Genomic DNA, 25,309 nt, shown 5'->3' with positions numbered 1-25,309 from the left:
TCCCGCGTTCTGCAGAGGTGACAGGGCCAGTCCTGGAGACTCGGGGACACCCCGCGCATGATGGGATATGGCTGGAATATACTCCTATCTGTGATATGCTGGCTGGGCGGAGCCCGCCCCGCCCCGCCCACACGACGCGCGTCCAGAACAACGCGTGGAGATGTGGCTGGAAGTTTCCAGAACGCCAGGAAGTTCCCGGGTCCCCGGCGAGAGCCCGGCCGCGGGCATGCGGCGGACGGCGGCGGGGTGGCGCGCACGGCGCGGGCGCGCGCACGGCGCGCTCCTCCGCGCGGCGTAGGTGCGTCGCAGCTCGTGACGAGGCCAGAGGGTCCAGCGCGGGGGGCAGGACGGGAGATGGAGCTGTCCTCCATCGGGGAACAAGTGTTCGCGGTGGAGTCCATCACCAAGAAGAGAGTTCGGAAGGTGAATTTGGCGACGCGCTCAAACTTTTTAACGCGCTCGGTGGCGTCATTGGACGAGTGTGTGAGTGTGCGTGTGTGTGTGTGAGTGTGTGAGTGTGCGTGTGTGTGTGTGAGAGTGTGCGTGTGTGTGTGCGTGTGTGTGTGCCGGGAAGCTACGCAGTTTATTTACGGGAAGTGCGGCGCGCAGGGACCGAGTGTGACGGCAACAGCGACGAATTACAGCGACGGGGAGTAGTTACGTCAGGTGTAACGGTGACGGGACCGCGCCGAGCCGCTCTGTCCGCGTCACGAATATCGCGCGCGCGCACACGCACGCACGCACGCACGCACGCCCGCGGTACGTCATGTGAGGAAGCGCTCCGCACGTTGCGCAATACGAGATGTTTACATGTCGCCTTGGCCCCGCCTTCCCACCCTCCACATGCTGACGTCAGCGGCCCTCCGGGGCGGGTCTTAAAGACACACCCACCTCTTTACCGCAGCGTCGCCCGCGAACGACTCGCTGTTTCGGAGTCGTTTGGAGGGAACGAATCGAATCGTCAACATAATGACGTCACACTTACTATAATATATATATATATATATATATGTGTGTGTATATTTACAGCTGTTTAGCTATCAATAGACAAAAAAGTAAGTGTTTGCGCACAAGTACGTTATAAACACACCACGTGGTGTTTAAATACGTGAATGTTTGCATAATTAAGATTCATGCCGTGTACAAAGTATTTGATTGTTCCTCCTTTTCCCAGGGGAATGTGGAGTATCTCCTGAAGTGGGAGGGCTGGCCACCCAAGTAAGTAAAACCAGTGTTTTAGGCCTGTTTGCATTCATTCGAGTCGCTGTGGGATAGTGGTGGCCTTGTGGGGGCAGTGGTGGCCTAGCGGTTAAGGAAGCGGCCCCGTAATCAGGTTGAAGGTTGCCGGTTCACATCCTGATCCGCCAAGGTGCCACTGAGCAGAGCACCGTCCCCACACACTGCTCCCCGGGCGCCTGTCATGGTGCTCACGGCTCACCAAGGGTGATGGGTTAAATGCAGAGGACGCATTTCACTGTGTCACCGTGTGCTGTGCTGCTGTGTATCAATGAAGTGACAATCGCTTCACTTTCACTTCACTGTGTGAAAATGGGAATAAAACGCGCCGTGCTTGTACTACGTTTGTTCGGTGTTGTCCCCTTTTTACAGGTACAGCACGTGGGAGCCGGAGGAGCACATCCTGGACCCGCGGCTGGTCCTGGCGTACGAGGAGAAGTGAGTAGCACGGTTAAGGCTGGGCGTGTCCGCGCCCGCTGCACTCGTCCTCACCTCTGCCGGTTTGTCTGTCAGGGAGGAGCGGGAACGCGCCCTGGCGTACCGGAGACGGGGACTCCGCCCACGCGCCGTGCTCCTTCGGGTATGACACCGCCCCCCCCCCCTACATTCTGTGTCGGTGTGAGGTGGTTAGAGCCGGTACGTGGAGGTCACGTTCCTGGTAAAACGCGGTAGTGTTACTAGGCGCCCAGCGCGTACCGAGTCATGAAATCAGCGTAAGAGTTCAGTGAGTTGGTGGAGAAATCTGGTCTCTATGGAAACTGCAGGCCGATGCTGATGCGAGGAATGACTGTCTTTGATGGAGCTGATGAACATTCATTTCAACTCGTTCAGCAGAACATCTACCCCATGGACCTGCGCAGCGCCCACAAAGCGCCCGAGAAGCCCGCCCCTCGACTACGCCTGTCCCTCGCCCGCTCCATGGCGTCGTGCAGAACGGGTGCGAGGGGCGGAGCCCTGCACCGCCAGGACAGGGGCAAAAGCAGGCAGAGGGCGGCCAGGACCATGGAGTCGGACCCTTCACGCCTGAAGGTCCCCACGCTGATGCAGGACTCGATGGAGGACGACGACTCCGGGGAGGAACCGTGCAGAGAAGAGAACGTTCTAGAGGAGAACGTGGCAGAAAAAGACATTCCATGTGGTAGGTGTGACCAAGCAGAGCCAGACATTTACATTCACATTAACAGCATTTACCAGACGACTTACAGTCAGTAATTACAGGGACAGTCCCCCCCTGGAGACACTCAGGGTTAAGTGTCCTGCTCAGGGACACGATGGTAGTAAGTGGGGTTTGAACCTGGGTCTTCTGGTTCATAGGCGAGTGTGTTACCCGCTAGGCTACTAGCACCAGACATTTTGAACATCTAATCCTCCCGTCCTGTGATGAAACATCTTCCAACATAAACACGAGTATTTCAATTAGGGGACGATGTTAAAATATGAATAATTGATATTTTGTGAATTGCTCTGCAGACAGCGCCATCTAGTGGTGCCCCATATACGAGTTACATTCGTTTGAGTTGTCACATCCGTCCTTTGCTCTGTGAAGGTGTGGAGCGGTCGGACGGGTACCCATCTTCACCGGAGCTGGAAATGGTACCTGACGCCGGTCGGCGTCCACAGGGCGGAGCCACAGACGCCGAGCAGGACAGGACGAGCGACCGGACGGAGGGATCGTGTGACGTGGTTACGGACGGGGCGGGGGACGCACAGACAGGCGAGGCGGGCAGCTCCGAGCCCCACGCCGCGACCGAAGCAAACAGGGGGCCGGACGTGGGTAGCGGGGGCGTGGAGAGCTCTGGTAAGGTGACAGTGACGGACGTGACCATTAACTCGCTCACGGTGACGTTCAGGGAGGCCCTGAGCGCGGAGGGCTTCTTTAAAAGCTGGGGACTGGAGATCTGAGGTGACCAACAGAAGCTGTTGACTCGTGAATGTCCTTCTTCTTTACTTCTCCTGAGTTTAGATGTTCCTGGTGTGATGCTAGCATCGTCTTTTTGGTAGATTTATGCTTTTAGCAGAACCGGACCAGGCGCGGTCACTTCTTTTTCCACCCTTCACCACGACGACCGCCTGTTACGCATTTAGTGAAGCAACTGTGGGCTTTAGTCTGCTTGACTGGGGCTGTAAGATGTTCCTCTGGACCTAGATGTTGTCGTAGATGGACGTCTCCCTTCATGCTGCTGTTCGGCTCGTCCATTTTTAACGAGAAGGTGTCCGTTTACACGATTACGCTAGTGCAGCACTGTACACTTTGACCACGACAGTCACGTCCAAGCGTGCTTCTGTTGTATTTATCGCATGTCGGGCTCACACGGTTACGGAACACGTGCTAGATAGACCCGTATGGACCACATCTACACGTACTTGACCGTTGCTCCTAAATGTATTCTATGTATTTTACTTGGTTTTCAATAAACACGTCTTGTAATACTTGTGACGTAAACAGTTATTCGTTGGGGGGAGGGGGGTGTGGCATGACTCAAATGATGAAATAAAAGTTTAAATTTTCATTATTTGAATTTTATTACAAAAAGAAACAAAAAAGGGAAAAAAAAAAAAACAGTATCCGAGTCCACAGTTTTCTTTGTACAGTAAAAAATATGAAACCAAAACTCCCGCTGGTCAGGCGGAGAGCTGCACTGACAGAGCAGGAGTGGAAAGTCGCCGGTGCCGGTGCCGGGCGGGGCGGAGCCTGAACCCCGCTTTATTCAGTCCGTCGGGATTGGCTTCCTGCTGACCCCGCCCCGCTTCCTGTACGCGGCTGCGCGCAGAGCGCTTGCACGGGTCCGCGCCGAGCCGCCGCCGCCATCAAGTGTCATAAATTAGGAGTGCACACATTCAGAAGGAGGACGGGAGGGTCGGGGGCTTGGCAAGTATGCAGGAGGGGCGTGTCTTGAAATGCCAACGTCCGATGGCTGAGCAAATTCATCGTGCCACCCGCCAACAAGTGCACCCACCGGACCACCGGCCGCGCCCACAAAACACTGTCATACAAACGAAGGCCTCCACCCTGATAAATTAAACAGGAAAAGGAACGAAACCCGCCCATTTCGACAGTCGTTAACAAAAATATACTCTTTGTGAATTGTAGCAGTCTCAGGGAAAATTAAAAATAAAATAAAAAAATTCAAAAATAAATAAAGCAAAAAAAAAAAATAATTCTTACAAAAAGGAAGATATGCATAATGTTCAGATTCATAATAACAAATAATAATAATACTCAACACATCACTGCAAAACCCATTAACAGACAGGTTTATGAAAGAAAAAGAAATAAAAAAAATATCAACTGCATTAAACTGTTTACTCTTTAATTGTTCACCATTTTTAAAATCTTAAAAATATCTCTTAAAAAAGGCAAATACTCCTCTTGACCCATCCCAAAAATATTACCTGTGTTTTTCTCTAAGCGAGAATTCCTCCTCTCTTTTGTACACAATTGGCAAAAGGGAAGAAAAATAATATATTAACAGCAATAACTTACCATTCATTAATTTTATTCATTCATCTGACAGGTTGATTTATTGTAGTCATCTCCCATAGGAAGTTCAGTTCACCGTGTTCAAACTGAAAACATTAAATAATAATCTTTATATTAATTAAAAAAGGCTAACACTGTCCTCCGCCGCCGCCCTGGTGGGAGCGCGCTGCTAATGCTACATGATGTCTAAGGAGTTGTGATTGATGGTGGCGCCGAGGTCCTGGCCACTCCCTGACAGGACGTCCGGCCCCCCTGGACCGTGCAGGCCGCCCATCCCGCCGAGCTGCGACATCATGGCGCTCTGGTCCGGCCCGAACGGACCGGGGTCCATCGAGTTCTGCTGCTGCGGCTGCTGCTGCTGAGGGGGCGCCACCATGCCGGCGTGGTGCTGGGCGAGGTGGCTCGGGTGCGGCGAGCCCGTCTGAGTCTGGGGGGAGATGTGGTGGGGCGAGGGCTGCGGCTGCAGGCGCGGGGACGGGCTGGAGTGCGGCGGCTGCGACTGCGGCCGCGGCGACGGCTGGGGCGAGCGCACCTGGTTGCTAAGCGACGTGGCCATGGGCTGGCCTTGGAGGTGGGGCGACTGGGACATCTGCTGCTGCGCCTGCTGCTGGGGACTCATGGGGCTGCTGTGCTGGGCGGGCGAGCCGCCGCCCAGATGCTGCTGCTGCTGCTGCTGCTGGAGGAGCCGCTGGTGCAGCACCGGGTGCATGAGGGACGCCTGAGGCTGAGGGCCACCCTGCTGCTGAGGCGGCTGGGGGACGCCGGGCCCGCAGTCCACCCCCTGCAGCATGGCGTTCTGCTGCTGTTGCTGCTGCTGCTGTACCTGCAGCTGGTGCTGCAGCCTCTGCTGCAGGGCCATGGCGTTGGGGTATCCGCCCTGCTGAGGGGGCTGCTGGCCAGGCTGCGGTCCAGGTGGTGGCTGCCCCAGGTACGCTTGTGTAGGCTGCTGCGGTGGCTGCTGAAACTGGGCGTGGTTACCCATCTGTTGTTGCTGCTGCTGCTGCTGCTGCTGCTGCAGGTGCCGTCGCATTAGAAGTTCTCTAAACTGAGGGTTCATGCTGGCCATGGTCGGCCCCTGCCCCTGCATACCCGCCTGCTGTTGCTGCAGAGCTGCCACCTGCTGCTGCAGCATGGGTCGTTGTTGCTGCTGCTGCTGCTGCTGCTGCATTTGCTGCTGCATCTGTTGAGCGATGTTCTGCATGCTAACGCCTTGACCCGCCTGCATGCCAGGTTGGGCCGCCAGAGTATTAATGGCCCCCGGCTGGGTGGCCATTGCTCCCGGACCAGGGGGTCCAGCGCCGCCTTGGCCACCGGGTGGCGCCGCCGCGCCGCCTTTGTACTTGTAGACCCGCTGCTTGATGAAAGCGGCCATGAGCTGCGGATTGGAGCGCAGGATGTTGAGCACCTGCTGCTGCTGGAGCGGGGAGCTCGGAGAGCGCAGCGTCCTCAGGAGCTCCTGCAGGGCGCCCTGTGGCATGTTGGCCGCCCCTCCGCCCGCTGTGACCGCACCTGGTGCTCCACCCGGAACGCCACCCTGCACCCCCGCCTGAACCATGCCCATCAGCTGACTGCGTCCTTGCAGCTGCTGTTGGTGTTGCTGCTGCTGCTGCAGCTGCTGCTGCTGCTGAGGAGGAGGACCAGGACCCACCATGCCCGGCTGGCCCATCTGGCCCATCATGCCTGGCCTCTGCTGGGGCTGCATGGGCTGTCCAGCCCACTGCTGCTGCGGGTTCGGGACTTGCTGAGCCACTCTTTGTTGCTGTAATATTTGAGGTGGCAGTTGACCCTGGGGGTTAGGCTGCTGCGGTGGCGGCTGCTGCATTGGCCCTGGTCCCACCATCATGCCCTGGGGTCCTGGCTGTGGCTGGTCCATGTGGGCCCTGCCTGCTGGACCCTGAGGGGGCATTCCCATCGGGCCCACCATTCCCGCACCCTGGTGGGGTATGCCCATCTGGCCCTGTGGCTGCTGGTGGTGGGGCATCGGGGGCATCATACCCGCCTGGGCCGCCTGCCTCTGGAGGATCTGGGCCTGAGCCATCTTCCTCTGGGCGTCGGCCACTTGTTGGATCTTCATGGCTATCTCCACCGCTGCTGGAGGCGGCCCGGACGGTGGCTGCTGTTGGGACATGGGGGGCTGGCCCTGGTTGGGGGGTTGCTGGGGGCCGGGCTGCATCTGCTGTGGGGGCGTGGCGGGGCCAAGTCCGGGTTTCCCCTGCGAGTGCGGGGAGGCGCCGGGCCCTCGGGGGGCATACGGGGGCAGGCTGTTGGGGTGTGGCATCTGCTGCGCCTGCTGCTGACCCACCATCTGCTGCGGCGAGTTAATCATGCCGCCGCCACCAGGTGGCATCTGCTGGAACTGCGGGTGGAGCGGGTGCTGAGGTATCACGCCCTGCTGAGGCATCTGCTGCTGCGACTCTCCGACCCCTTGCTGGGACATGGGGGACAGGAAGGGCTCGATGGGGGTGCGCGGGGTGGGCGGCTGGGTGCCGCCGGACGTAGGAGTGCTGGGACCCGTGATGCCGTTGTTTCCCGGGGACGGAAGGCCGCCGGGCGTGGCGCCTCCACAGGCCGGCTGGCCCGTCCGCTGCATGCTCGCCATGCGCCTGCGCAGCATCTGGGCCTGCTGCAGGCGGTGCTGCAGCTGCTGCTGCCGCAGCTTGTGCTTGATGTTGAGGCAGAAGGGCACGGGACACTTGGCTTCCTGGCAGTGCTTGGCGTGGTAGCAGCACAGCGCGATGAGCTGCTTGCAGATCGGGCAGCCGCCGTTGGTCTTGCGCTTGCAGCCCTTGGTGTGCTGCACCACCCGCTTCATCTTCTGGCACGAGGGCAGGGAGCAGTTGGCGTTGCGGCACTGGCAAGCGTGCACCAGCGACTGGATGCAGCGCTGGATGCTGAGGCGGCGGGAGTCGCCGGGGCTCTGGGTGGAGGCGGCCGCCTGGCTGTTGCCCTCGTCGTCCAGCCCCAGACCCAGTTTGTCCATCTTGTGCTCGTGTCCTTTAGTGTTGTAGCATTTAGCGCAGAGGTCGTAGTCCTGCAAGGGCGAACAAGAAAGAAGCAGCTGAAAACACACTTGTTTAAAAAGTATTTCAGACGAGTTGAACGCTGACACACACACACACACGCACACACACACACGCACACACACACACACTTACAAAAACAAACAAACAAACAATAAATAAATAAATAATTTGTCCAGCGCTTTCTATTCCTGACAAGTTCAGCGTTAGTTTTCAGGGCTCTTAGTTTTGTAACTCAATCTATAGACACCGAATGACAATTGCTGGCTGTCTTCAAAGTAAAAGTTCAAACGATGAGGTGGAGCGCTTTAAACTTCAGATAAAACCTGAAAAGCACGTATGTGAGATTAAAATGGGGTTCATACCACATGGGGTTCAATGGCCATGTGTATTACACACAAAAAAACGTGGATCCTCAAAATCCATTTGACAAGCAATTCCCCCCCCAAACTTTGGCTTAAAGACCACACAGCCGTGCGGTTTAATCTAATAAAATGTGGAACCCACAGTAACGGCGGTCAGTCTGAACACAACCAGAGAAAATGAACCCCATCAATCGATTCACGCTGAACGAAAAGCCTCCTGCCTCCTGCAGGAAGGAGCCGTTTAATCGAACTGGTCCCGAGGGGAAAACATGTCGTGATCGTGTGCACGCCGGCGCAGCTCTTCACCTCGCAGACGGTGCAGTGGAAGCGGGTCTCGACGTGGTGCTTGCATTCGTTGCAGGTATAGACAAAGCGGTCCTGGCTCTGGTTGTGGAGCTCCACCAGCATGCACATGGTGCTCCACTTGGCACGGCGCAGCGAGGAGAACTCCAGGTGCTTGTCCCGAGCCAGGGTCAGGAAGGCGTCGCGGCCGTCCATCAGGTCGCACGCCATCAGCGGGTCCGGGTCGGAAATGGGAGGCAGCGAGTTGGCAGTGGGACCAGCGATGAGGCGGATCACGAAAAACACCTGAACAGAGGAAGAGTGCGATTTTTTACATTGGTTATTGCAGCTGTTTATTTTAATAAAAGCAATAAAACACTTTACATTCTTTGTATTCTTTCAATTGCTTTGGGTGTTCTGGGTGACATTATTTTACTTGAATTTTATTTTATTTTTTTCCATTTTGAGTTTAAGAGCAATGAAATTATTTAAGTGAGTCAAAGTGATTGTCATTGTGAGACACTGCAGCACAGCACACGGTGCACACAGTGAAAGTGTATTTAACCATCACCCTTGGTGACAGTGGGCACCATGACAGGCGTCCAGGGAGCAGCGTGTGGGGACGGTGCTTTACTCAGTGGCACCTTTATCGGGATTTGAACCGGCAACCTTCTGATTACAGGGCCGTTTCCTTAACCGCTAGGCCACCACTGCCCCTTATATACTGCCCCTTTCATTCAGATATGTAAATAAGAACATAAATTGCTATCCTAGTAAGAATGTATTGAAATTGTTACGATTATTTTTACGATGAATCAATTAAAAAATACTAGATTAATCCATTTTACAATAATATTTTTCCCTGATCTAGTGATGTTCAGTCGTCCTGAGGAGGAGGTTTAATCAGCAGCTACCGGATTTCCAGCACATGGGAATATTTTTTTTTAAATGGTCTTGCAAACCACTTTTAGCTGGTTTTTGACAACCATGTCATTTCCTGTGTCACCAATCAACTGCTTAGTTTGAACCAGACCCAATCACAGGTCAGTAAAGTCGCATCGTGCCAGTCGTACAGCAATCCGCCGACTTTGTAAATCAGACCTCTTTGTGTTTCTCCATAGTGGCGTAGAGTTTCTGGGAAAGGTCGTTGGACACGTTGGGCATCCCTGGTTTCTTCTTGTTGGCTCGGCTCAGGCTGCTCTTGTTCTTACTCGTCTTCTTGCTGTTCTTCTTTTTGGCGTTCTTGCTGTCCCCTTTGGAGGCCTGAAGACAAAAACGGGATGAATTTACTTTTCTAGTCTTCAAAAACGATTAAAATCAGTCAGTGTAACAAGACTGAATGTACTGAAGTATCTTCTTGACCGTGTGTGTAGGTAAACTCACGTCAACGCTCTCACTGGAGGTGCTGTTCTCCTCCCTCTTCCGCTCCTCCTCCTCCTGCTCCAGTTCCTTGATGCTCTCTTCAAGCACATTGGGCCAGAAGTCACCTTCAAAGTACGGCAGCTCCTTCGCACTAGTGAGACGATCTTCAGTGGCCTGCTTAAAGATGTCCTGAGGGCAAAATGTACACAACATCAGAGACCGTCGTAATGATGGCATGACCCCGCCTGAACGGTCATGCGATGGACTGAAGATCAACAGACCTTATAGTCGTGCACAATGCGCTCAGTCACGGACTTGTCCAGCATCTTCTTGTACCACTCCTGCAGCCTCTTCGGCTTGGGGATCTTCTGGTCTGCAGGGTGGCAGTGGAAGATGTAGTCGTCACCTTCACTTGGGGGGCACGCCCAGATGTGACCCGTGGTGAACCTGCAAACAAACCCAAGAGCGTGCTGACGCTGGCGGAACTAGCGGGAACGGCGCGCAGCTCAGCCGGCGGCAGTCCTCACCCCAGCTTCCTGACGTACTCCAGGTAGCCGATCAGGATCTCGTGGTAGACACCAGTGCGGAGGTGGCGGGGCTGGAAGAAGTGGACACTGTCCAGGTAAGAGATATACACCCGCCTGCAGAGAAGATGGGGTGGAGGGGGGACGTTAGATCCGGATGCCACGGTGCTGCTCGGCACTAGTGGGTCATTACGGTTCCGCGCGCCGTAAAAAGCACCTCTGGTTAGGGGGAGGGCAGTCAGAGCCGTACTCCTGCACGTGCATCCCAAAGAAACAGACATCGGCGCCGTCAATGTCCTCGAAAGCGAAGAGGGCTTTGGTCCTGTACGGGAAGGACTCTGCCATCTCTCCGCTGTCCACAAACCTGCAGGGGACACGCGTGGAACGAAAAGTTGAATACGTTTTTCTGCTGAATAATGAAATATGAAAAAAAATAATAAAATGATCCAGTCTGAACTCACCGAGCCTTCATGCCTGGTTTGACCTCCACCACCTTATCAGACACGTGCACCACGCGGATGGTGACGTCGCCGGACTCCGGGTGGTTCTGTCGCCGCAGGAACTCGTTGACGCGCGTCTCCAAATAGTTACCCAGCTTGGTCTGGGGCAGTCCTGAGGACGCGGGGAAGAGTTAATCCAGAGAACTAAACCAAAACGAGTTTAATATTCTACTAGAATCCTTCCATGACCCGTTTCAGTGCTTCCCCACTTACTTTTGGAAGCGTACTTGTTCTCTTTCCGGGTTTTATTACACTTCTTCAAGCAGCCATCACAAATGAATCTGTTCAGAGGAGAAATCATTTGTATTTTTCCAGGTAAATAGTGATTATAAGCTCTTGGTTTTATGAGAAGGAGTCTGCCATAAGATGAACCTGGTATTGTAATTAATATTCTAGTAACAAAAGTAAGGGAAGGTTTACCCAGACGGCCATATTGTGTCATTGTGCAGGACACAGATCTGATGCATTTTACGACCACAGTCAGTACATTCAACAAGCCTGCGTATGACGGAAGAGACACACAAGAACACGTATTAACTGATCATTTCAACCACTGTCGGAACCAAACACCATGCAGCACAGCTGAAAAGGGCGAGACGTACAACTCTGGGTCCAGGGTGTCATTCTTCTTCCTCTGGAACTGATCCTTATTAATGGACCTGAAAAGACAGCGAGCAGCAGGTCATTTCAGGGGTTCTGTTCCAGATACTTTTGAGACTAATCCACTCATAACACAACAGGACTTTTCTAACCCTTTTCATCCTTGTTCTAAAGCTGCAAACTATTATATATATAGTGTGGTCATTTAATAAAAATCACAGCATGTTGCTATGGTTACATAGGTGTACAATTCTAGATCTGTTAGTACAACAAAGACAAGTGACAGTGATCAGATTCTTTAGACAAGATGTGATATGAGAGATTACTAGCAGCTCTAAAGTTGCAAAAACTACATTTAAAAATCAGCAGAGGAATGTGCGTTTGTGCATTTTTAAAGTCACTAACAGCTAACAAACACACTAAATATCTTTTTTAAACATGTTAAAATGTTATAGAAAACTACACAAAAAACAAACACGCTGGACATTTAGGACAGGTCTCCATGACGACCGTAGTGATGGTACTCACGTCTGTGGCTGGGAGGGGTCGTCCCCCAGGGACACGCTCTCACCCTGGATTTCGTTGAAACACTTCTCACAGAAGTGGTACCTGTCAGCAAGAAGCCCATATTTTGGTGAACTACACCGTTCGCCAAGAGCACAGCCAATCACAGAGAAGGAGGCGCGCGGAAGCAGCCACCAATCAGGGCAGGGCAGAGCAGAGCAGGCCAGGGGGCGGGCACACAGGAGCAGAGGGCGGGGCCGTCGTCGTTGTTGGGACCAGCCAATCGTGATGCAGGTTTTTTGTGTGGGCAGGTTTTGTTTTGGATTGCACGCAAATTTCGGAGCGGATGATTGGTCACACCAAAGCAGGCCAATGCAGACATCACAAGCATTAAAAAAAAGGAGGGAGAGAGAGGGAAGAAGGGGGGAGGGGAAGGGCAGAATGAATATTTTAAAAAAGTGTGGAGAAAAGAAAAAAAAAATTAAACGTTAAGGACGAGACGAGGACAATGGACAAACAGGTGACACGGGGGGTGGGTGGGTGGAGAGACGTGACAAACATTCAAGATAAACACAGAGCAGAAAGCCAAGGCAGAGCACAGATTAGCTTCCAGACATCCACAGGGCAAAATAACTACATCACAGCAACGTGGTAACAGGTGGACCCTCCTGGACGAAGGAGAGGCGGACGGCAAAATAAAGTGGGGACGAGGAAGAATGAGTTTTGGTGCAACAGCGACCCATCATCCTTTAGTATGTTCATTTTTAAAAGTGGGTCCCGTCCTGCCGCCGGGACAGATTTACTGCTTCCGTGTTCCACAGACCACTCAAGAATATTGTGGTTATTATGATGATTATTATGATATAATTAAAAGGCAAGAAGAGGGACCCACTTTAGAAATGGTGGTGAGGGTGGTCATGTGCGATGGGGACATGTTACTATTAACAGTATCCTCCCATTTACGTCCCCTGTGGTAACGGTGTTCAGTGTACATCAAAGTGGGCGTAAAAAAATAAGCGATATGAGAGGTTTTGTCCCTACGGCCCTCCGTATTGCTGTGAGCGTTATGTGCGGCGGCGTCCCCCCCCGGTCACTAACCTGTTCTGGTAGCTGAAGTACGCGGCGTCGCGCGGGATGGTGCACAGCTGCTTCCCGTAGCAGCACAGCGTTTGGGGAGAGAACTCCAGCTGAGGAGACGCCGCGAGAAGAAACAATCGTCATTTGCATGATGGAAAACTGCGTGGACCTTCCCTGGTCTCGCGGCCATCGGCGCGTCCCATCAAGTTTCCTACATGACCTCACGTGAAGGTTCCGAATAAGCCAGCGAGGGGGTAAAAACGCACCTTGCGGCCGCAGCAGTAGCCCAGGCCCTGCATGACGGGGTCGATCTCCTGCTCGAACACCTCGGCCAGCTTGGAGCAGTACTTGTAGACCCGCGACGTCTTGCGGTTGTAGAGCCAGGCGTTGCTGAACATCAGCCAGATGTCGTCCACGTACTGCCAGGGCTCCTGGTACTGGCCCGTGTCCAGCTTGCGCTTGATGGTGGACAGGTCCATGGGGTTCTTCACGATGTCGAAGTAGTCCTGCGGTCGGCGAGGGGAGGCCGGCGGGCGTCAGGCCGGAGCAGGAGAGAGAAGAGGGTGCGGGGGGACAATGTTGAGGGCTGCAGAGAAGTTCACGTGCAGACAAGAGAGACATGACAGCTTCCCCGTTCTCACTCAACTCCGCACCCTCCCCGACAAAAACCACCACACCAACGTTCACGCCGGTACGATGCACAGGCCACAGACACGACGGGTGGAGCAGGGGACACGGGAAACCGAGCACGAGCCAGTCCGTACCGGACGTGGGGGTCGTGCTCGGTTCCTCTCGTTTCACACGGCAGACAGAGCGCAGGGGACCGACAACCGCGCTTGAGGACCACTTGGTTCTGAAGGAGGAGAATTGCCGGACAAGTTACCGTGACAGAAGAATTAATTGAGATAAATAAAGATTACTTCTTCAGAACGGTCAGGTCCTCAAGCGGCGGTGAGGACCAGGCAGGGACACTTTAACAATGCACAATGCATGAGGTGATGAAGGACGAAGAGGAGGGTTTAAAATAAAAGAGAAAAAAAATAATGCACACAGACAGACACTCGAGCAGATCTGACACTGGAGGAATATTAGCAATCGGGGCGGTTTTAAAAATTTTAACAATGTTCGTGTGGGGGGAGGAGCCAAAATAAAAGTCTGAAGCGATCACTTTCATCTGATCAGAATCAGATTGGAATATTTAGTCAGGAAGAGATCATCAGTACCCCACTTTCACATGCAAACCCCCCACAAATCCTACAGTGAGCGAATGAGGATGGAAGTCGCCGCTAGAGGAAAGAGAGGTGCTACTCAGGGGGTCGGGGGAGGAGCTACGTCTGTAACATGAAAGCAGAACGGAAGCCAGCGCAGTCCCTTACCAGGTTAGTTTGGTTACTAGTTCGAATACGTACGGGTATTCCCAGTAACTGGGGGTCCACAGGCTGGCGGAAGGGCAGGGACTCGGGGTCCTGGCGGTACAGGGCCTCCAGGGTGGGCATGAGGGCCTGCCGCAGTTCCTCCGGCTTAAAGACTGCGGGGAGAAGACGGAGCGCAGGTCAGGCGACGGGGGGGAGGAGTTAAACCCGACGCGCGGGACTCGGCGCGCCGGACTCACTTTTCTTCTTGCTCTGCGCGGCGGCGGCGGAGCCGGGCGTGCCGGTCGAGGCCGAGCCACCGTCCTCCTCCTCTTTGGCTTCGGTCTTGATCTCCGGCTTCTTGTCCTCGTACGACGGCGCTGAAGACGTGTCCATGGGTTCCGACTTGCACCTGTCGCTGGGCGGCTCCTCCTTTTTCACCTGCCATGACATCACATGGGGGCGTTTATTGAACTCAGTCATTACTTCTATTGATCAGGTCAATTACTCGATGACCTGTTCCAAATGGACTATTTTGCATTATATGTCTGAAATATGAAGGATGTACACAAGAGCATCTGTGTTTTTATATTATTCTATAATTATCTTGCTCATTTTACTATGTTAATACAGATGATCTGGCAAAAAATCAATAAGCCAATACGGCAACACCGACTGCGAACCATTTTTACATCATGCCTGTATAGTGCTCTGAATGTTGGTGAACGTTCTTTATTGTATCTTCATCGTTATTTTTTTATGTGGGTTGGGGACAACGGCTTGATGAAAAGACGGGAGGCGTTGCCGGAGGAGGCGGAGTTAAGAACGCGGAGATTCATGGATGGACAGGATTAGGAATGAGTGTGTTAGAGGGACAGTTAGGGTGGGATGTTTTGGACATACAGAGAATAGACGTCAAGTATGTTGAGAGCAGGATGCTGAGGATGTAGCTACCAGGCACGAGGAGAAGAGGACGGTCCAGTAGAACGTTCATGAATGTGGCGATGGAAGACATGCAGGTAGTGTCATGGGGTAAATGGAGACAGGAGCAGCCAAAAATATTATTATTATTATTGATTCAATGCCAGTCAATCCCAACCGCAGTAATAGGAAGGGGAGGAAATGATGAATAAATATGTAGCCATTTAGCAGATGCCATCAGTGTCACTCTGTTACTTCACACTGACCTCCGGCTTCTCCTCCATCTTGACCTCGCCCAACATCAGGCCCATCTTGCCCGCAGGCTTCCCGTCCGCCTCGCCCTCATCCTCCTCCACGGGCTGCTGCTTCACCTCCGCCTTGGATTCCGGCGCCATGACCGCGTCGGAAGGGGCGAGCTGCGAGCTGGGGTCCGCGCTGCTGACCGAGGCCGGGGTGGAGGCCGGACCGTCGGCCGTCAGGGAGGACTTCTGAGAGAGCTGGGGACAGAATGACGATGTCGTGTGACCGCAGGGGACGGCTGGGCACCTGGGGAGGGAGGTTTTAATACTCACGGGTGTGCGTGGATGCGGCGTTGGCACGTGGGAGTTCTGGACAGGCACAGATGAAGGCAGCCCCGTCTGGAGGCCGGCCGCGACTCCGCCTCCATGCAGCTGCTGCGGTCCGGCTTTCTCTGCCACCATGGGCTGCGACTGTGGCTGCTGGGCCACCGGCGCCACCATCTGAGGCGGGTTGGGCGTGTGCGGCTGTGGCGTCTGGGAGCCCGGCATCGTCGGGTGCGGCGTGGGCGTGAGGCTCCGTGCCGGCGAGGGCGAGTTCTGCCGTAGGGGGGGACAGTGCGTGTGGGAGTTGGGCTGGGAAGTGGAGCCGGGGCCTGAACCGGGCATCATGGAGCCCATCGGCGCTCCAGACCCAGGGGTGGGCGCGGAACCAGGCTGGCCTGCAGGACTGCTGACCGGAAGGGTGGGGGGAGTGGCCATTTGGGCCTGCCGTGGGGAGAGAGAGAGACGTTAATAATGAAAAGCGCTCATTTGAAACGGTGAATATAACGGAGTAAATGAAGGAGTAAAACGCCATTTTATCCACGTCAAGCATGAAAATTCAGCTTCTCATAATACAGGCATCCAGACTAGAGCTGTAAATCATATTAGTCCAGGTCCAGCTTGCATGGTCTATAGTACCGGTCCTTTCCATATGATTCATTGCTTGTAAATTTGTTCTGGTGAGTGTTTTGCATGCTGTAAAATAGCTTCATTAAATGTTCATTTAATTTGCAATTCTCGGCCACCTGTCAGGTAACTTGATTAAATTATGCCGAGAGAGATGTGAAAATGGATGCTTTGCTGAAGGTGAAGTGATTGTCATTGTGAAACACTGCAGCACACAGTGAAATGTGTCCTCTGCATTTAACCATCACCCTATGTGAGCAGTGGGCACCATGACAGGCGCCCGGGCAGCAGTGTGTGGGGACGGTACTTTGTTCAGTGGCACCTCAGCGGATTGGGATTCGAACCGGCAACCTTCTGATTACGGGGGCGCTTCCTTAGTGAAAGCCGGGGTACATGTCAAGTTGGACCCTTCAGGCCCAATTACAGCTGCAATCCAGGTACATCTTTCCTCACCTGCGACATGCCACCTTGTACCCCGGGTTGGCCCATGCCACCAGGACCCGTGCCAAGGCCGGGGCTTGACCCTGAAAACTGGCCAGGCGGGTGGTACTGGTTCTGAAGCTGAGCCACGTTAGGTTGTCCCATCCGTGGGACACCCCTGCCCATCTGGGAGACAAAAAAAAAAAAAAAAAAAAAAAAAAAAACCACAAAGATCAGAACTAAAAACTCACAGAACTGGTCAAAAACCCACCCAGGGGTGTCATGCAGAGAAGGGGCAGCGCTGCCGACCTGGTTGAGAGACGCTCCCATGGGGAGGGGCGGCGTGGACCTCTGTCCCAGGCCCTGCATTCCCATCTGGCCAAACTGGTTCATGGCTGTGAAGGGAACATGGGAACATCAGGAGGACACAAAGATGTCCTTCTGTCCTCCGCTCGCGCGCACACGCGCTCAAAAGCGGCGATTTCTGCCGAGCTGCGGCTAAAGCTGCGTCAGACAGGAGCTGTCAGCGCGCCGGGCGTGCCAGCGCCCCACAACGCCGCCTTTTGTCTGGTGGGCGTGGCAGCACTTACCTGCAGGACTCTGCATTCTGGAAACCATCTGATTAGGGCCGGCAGGCTGAAGGAGGGCGGGGTCGACATGGGGTCCGTCTGCGTGGAGGAGATGGGAAGGGGTTTACCACGGCAATCCGGCACTTAAAACCGTGACAAACTGCATCATGAGACAAGCGACATAAACCACAAGTGGAACTTAAACTGCCCTGTCCACTAGGGGTGTGGACATGAATCGCGATGCAGGCATGGACGATACTGCATGGATTAAGGGTGCTAGTAGCCTAGCAAGTAACACAGTCGCCTATGAACCAGGAGACCCAGGTTCAAACCCCACTTACTACCATCGTGTCCCTGAGCAGGACACTTAACCCTGAGTGTCTCCAGGGGGGGGCTGTCCCTATAACTACTGGGTGGTAGTAGCCTAGTGGGTAATACACTCGCCTATGAACCAGGAGACCCAGGTTCAAACCCCACTTACTACCATCGTGTCCCTGAGCAAGACACTTAAACCTGAGTGTCTCCAGGGGGGACTGTCCCTGTAACTACGGACTAAGTACCTCTGGATAAGGGCGTCTGGTAAATGCTGCTGTAAATGATTATATAATGACTACGCTTGAGGGACGAGTAGGAGTTCGGAATAAACACCCTCTGGACGGTATCTTGCTGTGCTTTGTAGCGGAGTTCGGTTTAACGTTCAGTCAGGATTTCATCCAGGAATGATCTCCACTGGCAGGATCTAAACCACACGTGTCAGGAGAGGCGGGATTTTGTACCGGGAGACTGTCCGGGCGCCATCGGCGGCTGCCCCAGACCAGGCGGGCCCTGTGGGAGGCCGGACTGAGGCATGCCAGGTTGTGTGGGCATCATGCCCTGCTTCTGCAGCCGCGTCCGCCGCTTCTCCTCCAGCTCCTTCTGGATCTTGTAGATCTTCTCGGCCAGGAGGTGGTAGTACTCCGCCTGAGAGGGGACACGACGTCACCAATTATTATTCCCGCAGGCAACCCCCCCGCCCCACAGAAGAATAAACCCAGGAGAAGATTATTACCCGGCTGTTGGCCGACTCGTACATGTCCCCCTCCACCTTGCGGGCGTACGCCACCAGGTTCTCCATCCGGCGGTCCTTCAGTGCCGCCGGATCCGGCGTGGGGAAGATCGCCTGCACCCTGTCCGCACACAAAAACAGGACCTGAGCGTCTCCACCTGAGCGTCTCCAGGGGGACCCTGTCCCCGTCCCTGTCACTAATGAAGGCGCTCTGGATAAGGGCGTCTGGTGAGACGATGGACTTACAGCTTGTGGACCAGGTGGTTGCGAAGGTCCTGGGTTATGTCCTCGTGCCAGGTCTTCCTAAGGCCAGCCGCAGAGGGCGGGGCAGCAGTGGGCATGGCACCCAGGTTGCCCACCCCGGTTCCGTCGTTCATCAAACTGTTGCAGCCAGGCGCGAGAGAGAGAGAGAGAGGGGAAAAAAGCAAGGCGCACGTTTAAAACCCCGAGTGGCGCGTTCCAGGCGTCTCGCCGGTACATTCCACCACGCCGATTCTCCGGCAGAAGCCACAAGCCATTAGACGGCAAACAGCAGCACCCACAGAAGCGTAACTGGGCGTTAGTGGCTAAAACTGGCACAGATATTACGCGGGCTCGGATGGTGCGTGAGGCTGTGGACGCACGGGGGGGCACGGACCTTTGCGAGTTCGTGTTTCGGTGCAGCATGGGGTCCTGGAGAAGGTTAGTCTGCTGGTTGGGGGGCTGAACCCCCACACCACCGTTCACACCCATGGGGTTTCCTCCAGCTTGGGATGAAGAGGAGAGACGGGTGAGATGGAGGCACAGAGGAGAACTGGACAAGCAGACGGGGACGGACGGAACCGGACACCTCCGACCGATCACCGCGCATGCAGGTTAACACACAGACTGGCGCCGCGTTTACACTCGTACGAAACCGAGAGACGCACATCGCAGGAAGTAATGCGCATCTCCCACTCTGAACAAGGCAGAACACCCCACGTTCACACACAAAAACTCCACCCTACCGGTCACACCTATTTTATGTGTTATGTTAAAAGACGTAAAAGTGTAATATTTGGTTATGTTTGCAATATTTCCATTGTATACTTGCAATATTTGCAGTACTGTGGTCCGTACAGTCGCTAAAGCATTTCACTGCATATCGTACCGTTTACGACTGTGTACGTGACAAACAATTACATAATTACGGCGAGAGGAAAGCAGCAGAACAAGACGAGAGGTATACTTAAATATTCCCTTTCACTCCATGAAAAAGAACAAGTCTACTGTAGAGGCCATGCGGTCAAGATGGGACCTGTGACGGAGACTTTCACGGCCGCACTCACCCCTGGCGCCAAGCGGTCTCATGCCAGCTTGGCCCTGCAGCCCCTGAGTGGGCAGCGAGGACTGAGGGGGCTGAGCGGGCATCTGGTTGCCCTGGTAGGTCAGGCCCAGGGCGGCGTAGGCTCTCTCGATGGAGCTCGGGTCGATCTGGCTGGGCGGGTTGAGACTGGGCGCGCTGGGCTGCCCGCCGGGCACCGCCCCCAACGCGCTGCCCAGACCCACGCCGGCGCTGCCGAGCAGGGCTGCGAAGAAACGCACACGGATCTCAAAACCGGCGCTCGGTCAAAACCACTGCCGAGTCCCGCAAGGACGGACCCGCCGCCACTCACACTGCTGGTTCCGCTTGTCGCCGGCGTTCTTCAGCGGCAGGCAGACGGGACAGTCGTGGCGCGTGCAGTTCTTCCAGTGAGAGATGATTTGTCGCGATGAGGCACAGTGAGCCACTACGGGGCGCGGGTACAGCCGGGGAAGATGGAGAGAGAAAAAAAAAAAAAAAAGTTAATGCTGGGAAATAACATTACGTTTTATATTGTTGTCCCGGTTTCCTCCAAATCACTGCATGTATGGCTGGAGGTAGCCTAGTGAACCAGAAGACCCAGGTTCAAACCCCACTTACTACCATCGTGTCCCTGAGCAGGACACTTAACCCTGAGTGTCTCCGGGGGGGGAACTGTCCCTGGAACTACTGACTAAGTCGCTCTGGATAAGGACGTCTGGTAATGCTGTAAATGTCCTGTATAAACGCTAAATTGACACTAATGAAATTAGACAGTTTTCCTTCAGAAGCAAGTCGTCTACCTCTGTGAAATAGAGCGGGTTCTCACACTCATTTTTACACCGCGTGGCCGCAGAGCACTCAGCAGCTGAACAGACCACTAGACACAAGACATCGAAGCCAAAGCTCTCACGCCAAGATGGAGGAGGTTCATTGTGACCGTGATTGTACCGCTTGTACCGTAATTCATCTTACGAGAAGCAAACCTTGAAAGCGAAGTACATGTTACAGTTACAAATGTATTTATACCTTTACATTGTCGCTTTGGATAAAACAGTCTGCCAAGTAAAGTGTGTGTGTGTGTGTGTGTGTGTGTGTAATATATATACATAATACATATACACATACACACACATCTGTTTACAAAGCTGCAGGTTCTTGAACCCCCAGAACGAACACACAAACCATGTTGAACTTGTGGCTGAAGACTCACCCTGGCACGACTTGCCAGCCTGGCAGTGGGTCATGTGGTTGAGGACGTTCTTCATGGTGCGGCAGTGAGGCAGGTTGCACTGGCGCACCTCCCCGTTGGCCTGTTCCCGCCGCTGGCACTTGTGGGCGTGGAGCAGCAGCACCAACTGCTGCTGGATCAGCTTGCGCTTCTCCGGGTCGGCCGTCGGAGGCGCGGCAGCCGCCGCCCCGGGACCGGTGGCCATGGAGGCCAGGCCAGGCTGCCCGGAACCGGGACCACCGACTGCAGAGGGCTGCTGGGCGGCCTGGGGAGACAGTAAAAAAAACGAGTACAAAAACCGCACCACCTGGGACGGAGGTGAAGTAAAAGGGGAGGAGAGAGCGGCTCACCATGCCGGCCATGCTCTGCACCGGCTGGGCCTTCTTGTCCATGTTGTTGAACTGGGCCATGCTGTTGGGGAGACCCGCCTTGTTCTGCAGCTGCGTGCCCAGTCCTGGACCTCCCAGAGCCTGGCCTGCTGCCGGACCGTACGGGCTGCCGTAGGGCCCGGCGTTGCCCATCATCGCCATCTGAGAGGGGACACGGAACAGCACTCGTTTAAAAAGCCTCCGTCCCTCTGGTTAAGTAATCTAAACCGGGAGCGTCGCCGAGTACTTCTGCTGGTTTACCATGCAGAGCACTTTATAGCCAACAAGGTGGCGTTTTAAATGAACTAGTATTTTTAACACAAAAACGTGAAATACGGCCAAGTGCGGTGGTTATAATAAAAGTGAAATGCAATTAAAACACAATCTCCACGAGGGGCTGAAAAGTGATAAATGACAAGATTAACCCGGATTGTCCCGACAATTCTCATGTCAAACTTGACTAATAACATTTTAATAATGCAGCATGCTGCCATAACTACTGCCCATCTATTAGAAGGAAAAATTTTCATGCATTTTTACAGAAATGGCCTAGACGGTAAGGAAGTGGCCCCGTAATCAGAAGGTTGCCGGTTCGAAGGCGCCACTGAGGTCCCCTTAATGAAGGTCCCGTCCCCACACACTACTGCGCAGGCGCCTGTCACTGCTCACCAAGGGTGATGGTTAAATACAGAGGACACATTTCACCGTGTCACTGTGCATCACAATGACAATCACGCCACTTTCTTTTAAACCGATGCAACTGCACCATACAGAAACTCACCTTATTCAGCGCCCCAGGCTGCTGGGGCCGTAACCCGGGGCCATGTCCCATCTGCTGGCCGCCCTGCTGCTGCAGCGTTTCGGCCAGCAGGTTGCTGCTACTCCCCATGCCCGGGTTCGGGTAGCCCATCCTGGGAGAGCCGTTCATCACCTGGCCCCCCATCATGCCCCGGCTGAGTCCGCCCACCACGCCCGCCTGCTGCTGCTGCGGCGGGACCAGTCCCTGGGGCCCCGGCGAGGCGCCCAGGCTGCCCATCAGCCCCATTGGTGGCTGCCCGCCGGCCGCGGACGTGGCCGGGACCGGGGCGCCCGCCCGCAGGAGCTCCGAGAGCTGCTTGTGTTTGGCCACCGTGTCCTGCACCGATCCTCCCGGTGTCCCCAGGCTGGTGTGCAGCTGGCCCAGGTCACCGCCGTTCGGCAAGCCCAGGTCGCCAGAGTTGATGAGCTCGTCGGGGAGGTCATGCTCCAGGTCGAAGAAAGACCCGAAATCTGCACCACAGGAGGAGAGGGTGAATAAAACAAAACTTCCTCGCAAAACATTCCGCGGTGATGAAGCACTTCAAGTCAAACCGCAGCTCAGCACCTTCCTCTTTAGAGAATACTTAGATTAACTTGTAACCTTCTATATAAACTAGAAAAGAGTGAATAAAAAGATTGTATTCATAGTTGGGGGTCCTAGTGAACCAGAACTGATCACTTCATCCATGGTAACATGGAAGCACGTTGTAAGTCGCTCTGGATACGGCCGTCTGGTAAATAAATGTAAATGTAAAACTCCGAAGCAGCGGCCAGACGACCTGTTTACAATGGAGGCTGCCGCCGCACCGCCACAATAGAGCCGGCGGCCGAACAAAAGCGTCTCGGTCGCCACAGAACCGCCATCGACTCGTCACCACCGCCGCGGCGGAGAAAAGAAATATTAACTAAGTAAATAAAACACCCAGCAGCGGGCGGCCGCGATAATAAACCGGCGCCTCGTCACCCGGCCGCAGAATAAAGGGCGCCGGGCGGGCTAGCCGCAATGCTAACAGCTAACTAGCCGGCGGTGCTAGGCGGCTAACGCGGGCGCGTTTAACTCGGACCTGAGGTAAAAAAAAAATTAAAAAAGAAGGGCCGAGTCGGGCGGCGGGCTTCCACCGCACGGCCGGCGCTGCCCGGACCCGGACAGGGCGAACGACGGGTCTTTCAAAAGCGCGCGTATTCGGCGACCAATGTTCCTCTCGTCTTTGTGAAGCCGGGGCGGCTACGTTGAAAGCGGGTTCGTTTTATTAAAAAGCCCGCAACAGGCTGCCGGTCCTTCCCCCCCCCCCCCCCCCCCCGCGTCCGTGTGAAAGTTTGCGCCTCGGACGCGGAGCTGGGTCGCCGGTTCTCTCCACACGGAAATGCGTGAAACGAGAGGGGGTTTTTTTTGTACGGCTCGTCCGCTCGCCCGGACCCGCCGGGGCTTCAGATTAAAGGCGGAGCGGGGACCGGAGCGGCGGGGGACGGGGCTGCAGGCCGGCTAGCCGGGCAGGCTACGCGGTTAGCTCGCCTGGAGAGAAAAGTTCCGAGCGCGGAAACAACACGGAGACGGTCACAATAACCGAGGCGCAGGGACGGTTCTTACCGTTTCCGTCGCTGGCGGACACCGAGAGAGCCGGGGAGGAGAGCTTGGGCCTCTTGGCTGACGGCGGGCCGGAATCCAGAACATTATCGGCCATATTTTTCCCCACGAAATCGCAATAAGAACGTGTTTTATCCACGAAGGCGCCTTCCCTGCGCCTCCCGGAGTCCTGGCGTCCCCCCTTCACTCCGCTGCGGGGGCGACGGGTCGAGACGAGAAGTCCTTATTCGGGACGAACTCCGGCGTCTTCGCGGCTCGGATCTTCCTCGTTGTGTTCGGTAATAATTGCGCGGGGGGGGGGGGAGAGACACGCGTGGATCTCCTCACCCGGCCTCCTCGGCGACGGGGAGACGCTCCCGGCGCTGATGCTCCGCGGCCGCGTCAGGCTGCTCCGCCATGGTCGGCGGCCAAATCAGAGCTGTCGGCGGTCGAGGGCGTCGCTGCGCGTCGGTTCGAGCGGCTCTCCTGCCTCACGCAGCGCTCAGGACGAAGCGGGAGACGCGCCCTGGCCCTCCATCGCGGTCCACGCAGTCCGTCCCCGGCATTACCGTCGGTCCCGATGTCGGTGCGATAACCAGAGCCGCACGTGGCCGCCGATATGCGGTGGAAATCGTCAGCGCTTCATATCGATCATCGGCTGTCAGGGCTGCTGGCGCGGTTTCCGAGGCTCGTCTCTGCGCCCACTGCGCCCGGACACGACGGGGGGCGTCGGGCGAACTGCCGCGGATCCTTTTTTTTTTTTTTTTTCCTGGACGGAAATCGGTCAGATCGATTCCTCCGCGGACGCTCCGCGCCGTCCGACCTGCCCGCCGCCGTCCGCGTCCGCCATAACCGCGCCGCTAATTAACAGCACTTCCATCCAACCGCGCATCCGTCCGGCCGGAGGGGGCTTCTCTCCACGCCTTCCCGGCGCCGCGTAGCTGGCGTGCAAAAGCAAGTTAAGAAGAAGAAGAAGATGATGATGGAGGAGGATGAGAGGGGGTCGATCCGAAAATCGTGGAGAACCTCCTCTTCGGAAAACAAAAAATAAAAATATATAAATATATCTATAAGAAGATGTGTTTTTGTGGACAGATTCAGACCCCTCCGATATAATGTTGATCGTTATTAAGCCGAGATGCCCGCTGCAGCCTTTTTTTTTTTCGTTTCCTCACTCCCGGGTCCCGGCGGCTGGTTAACGGGGTCGTTTTTGTCCTCCTCCACCGACCAAATGTCACCTCCGTTTAAATTCGATCGCCTCCTTCCGCGAAACGCGGCGGCGGCGGCGGCCGCTTCCTTGGGATTTCTCTAACGGAGGAATTCCGCTCGCCGCTTTCTTCCTTTATCTACCTCGCCCGGGCTCCGCCGCGTTTCTGCCCGCCGCGCCTGGCTCCGCCGCTGCCGCTCCGCGCTCCGAAGCTCCGGCGGCGCCGGGGTTCCGAGTCTCCGGGCTCGGCGCGCTGCTGGATCCGTTTTTTTCTTCTGCCCCCTCGGTCTCTCCTGCCCGCGTCGGTGTCTCCGCACAAACAAAATGGCGGCTTGTTGTTTCTGCTCGTCCGCGGCGGGGGGAGGGTTGGAGGTTCGGCTCCGTCCGTCCGTCCGT

General features: G+C 55.1%; 2 protein-coding genes across 4 annotated transcripts; one reads left to right on the top strand and one right to left on the bottom strand.

The window, feature by feature from the left end:
• The first annotated feature begins 53 nt into the window (after positions 1-53).
• LOC114793357 (chromobox protein homolog 7-like) lies at positions 54-3,666 on the top strand. Of its 2 annotated transcripts, none has more exons than XM_028985049.1 (6): positions 54-423; positions 1,175-1,218; positions 1,609-1,674; positions 1,750-1,816; positions 2,071-2,374; positions 2,783-3,666. In XM_028985049.1, exons 1-6 carry the CDS (start codon positions 58-60, stop codon positions 3,136-3,138), a joined length of 1,203 nt encoding a protein of 400 aa, XP_028840882.1. In that variant the 5' UTR covers positions 54-57; the 3' UTR covers positions 3,139-3,666. The 2 variants fall into 2 exon arrangements, with proteins under 2 accessions (XP_028840882.1, XP_028840881.1); XM_028985048.1 differs by having other exon boundaries at positions 2,068-2,374.
• Positions 3,667-3,804: 138 nt separating this feature from the next.
• On the bottom strand, positions 3,805-25,252 carry ep300b (EP300 lysine acetyltransferase b). Of its 2 annotated transcripts, none has more exons than XM_028985046.1 (31): positions 23,731-25,252; positions 22,126-22,613; positions 21,327-21,506; positions 20,959-21,241; positions 20,080-20,193; positions 19,753-19,992; positions 19,083-19,191; positions 18,692-18,826; positions 18,449-18,566; positions 18,177-18,360; positions 17,422-17,499; positions 17,141-17,226; positions 16,865-17,017; positions 15,797-16,228; positions 15,491-15,721; positions 14,564-14,744; positions 14,361-14,479; positions 13,218-13,457; positions 12,973-13,061; positions 11,899-11,979; positions 11,373-11,429; positions 11,191-11,268; positions 10,984-11,051; positions 10,732-10,882; positions 10,488-10,634; positions 10,274-10,387; positions 10,028-10,193; positions 9,768-9,935; positions 9,486-9,647; positions 8,409-8,690; positions 3,805-7,748 (listed from the first exon to the last, which is right to left on the bottom strand). In XM_028985046.1, exons 1-31 carry the CDS (start codon positions 23,822-23,824, stop codon positions 4,893-4,895), a joined length of 7,884 nt encoding a protein of 2,627 aa, XP_028840879.1. In that variant the 5' UTR covers positions 23,825-25,252; the 3' UTR covers positions 3,805-4,892. The 2 variants fall into 2 exon arrangements, with proteins under 2 accessions (XP_028840879.1, XP_028840880.1); XM_028985047.1 differs by having other exon boundaries at positions 14,564-14,735.
• Positions 25,253-25,309: the final 57 nt, after the last annotated feature.

The sequence above is a fragment of the Denticeps clupeoides genome, chromosome 7 (genome assembly GCF_900700375.1).
Source record: "Denticeps clupeoides chromosome 7, fDenClu1.1, whole genome shotgun sequence".
Classification (NCBI taxonomy): domain Eukaryota; kingdom Metazoa; phylum Chordata; class Actinopteri; order Clupeiformes; family Denticipitidae; genus Denticeps; species Denticeps clupeoides.
This window is presented reverse-complemented; position numbering and strand designations above follow the sequence as displayed.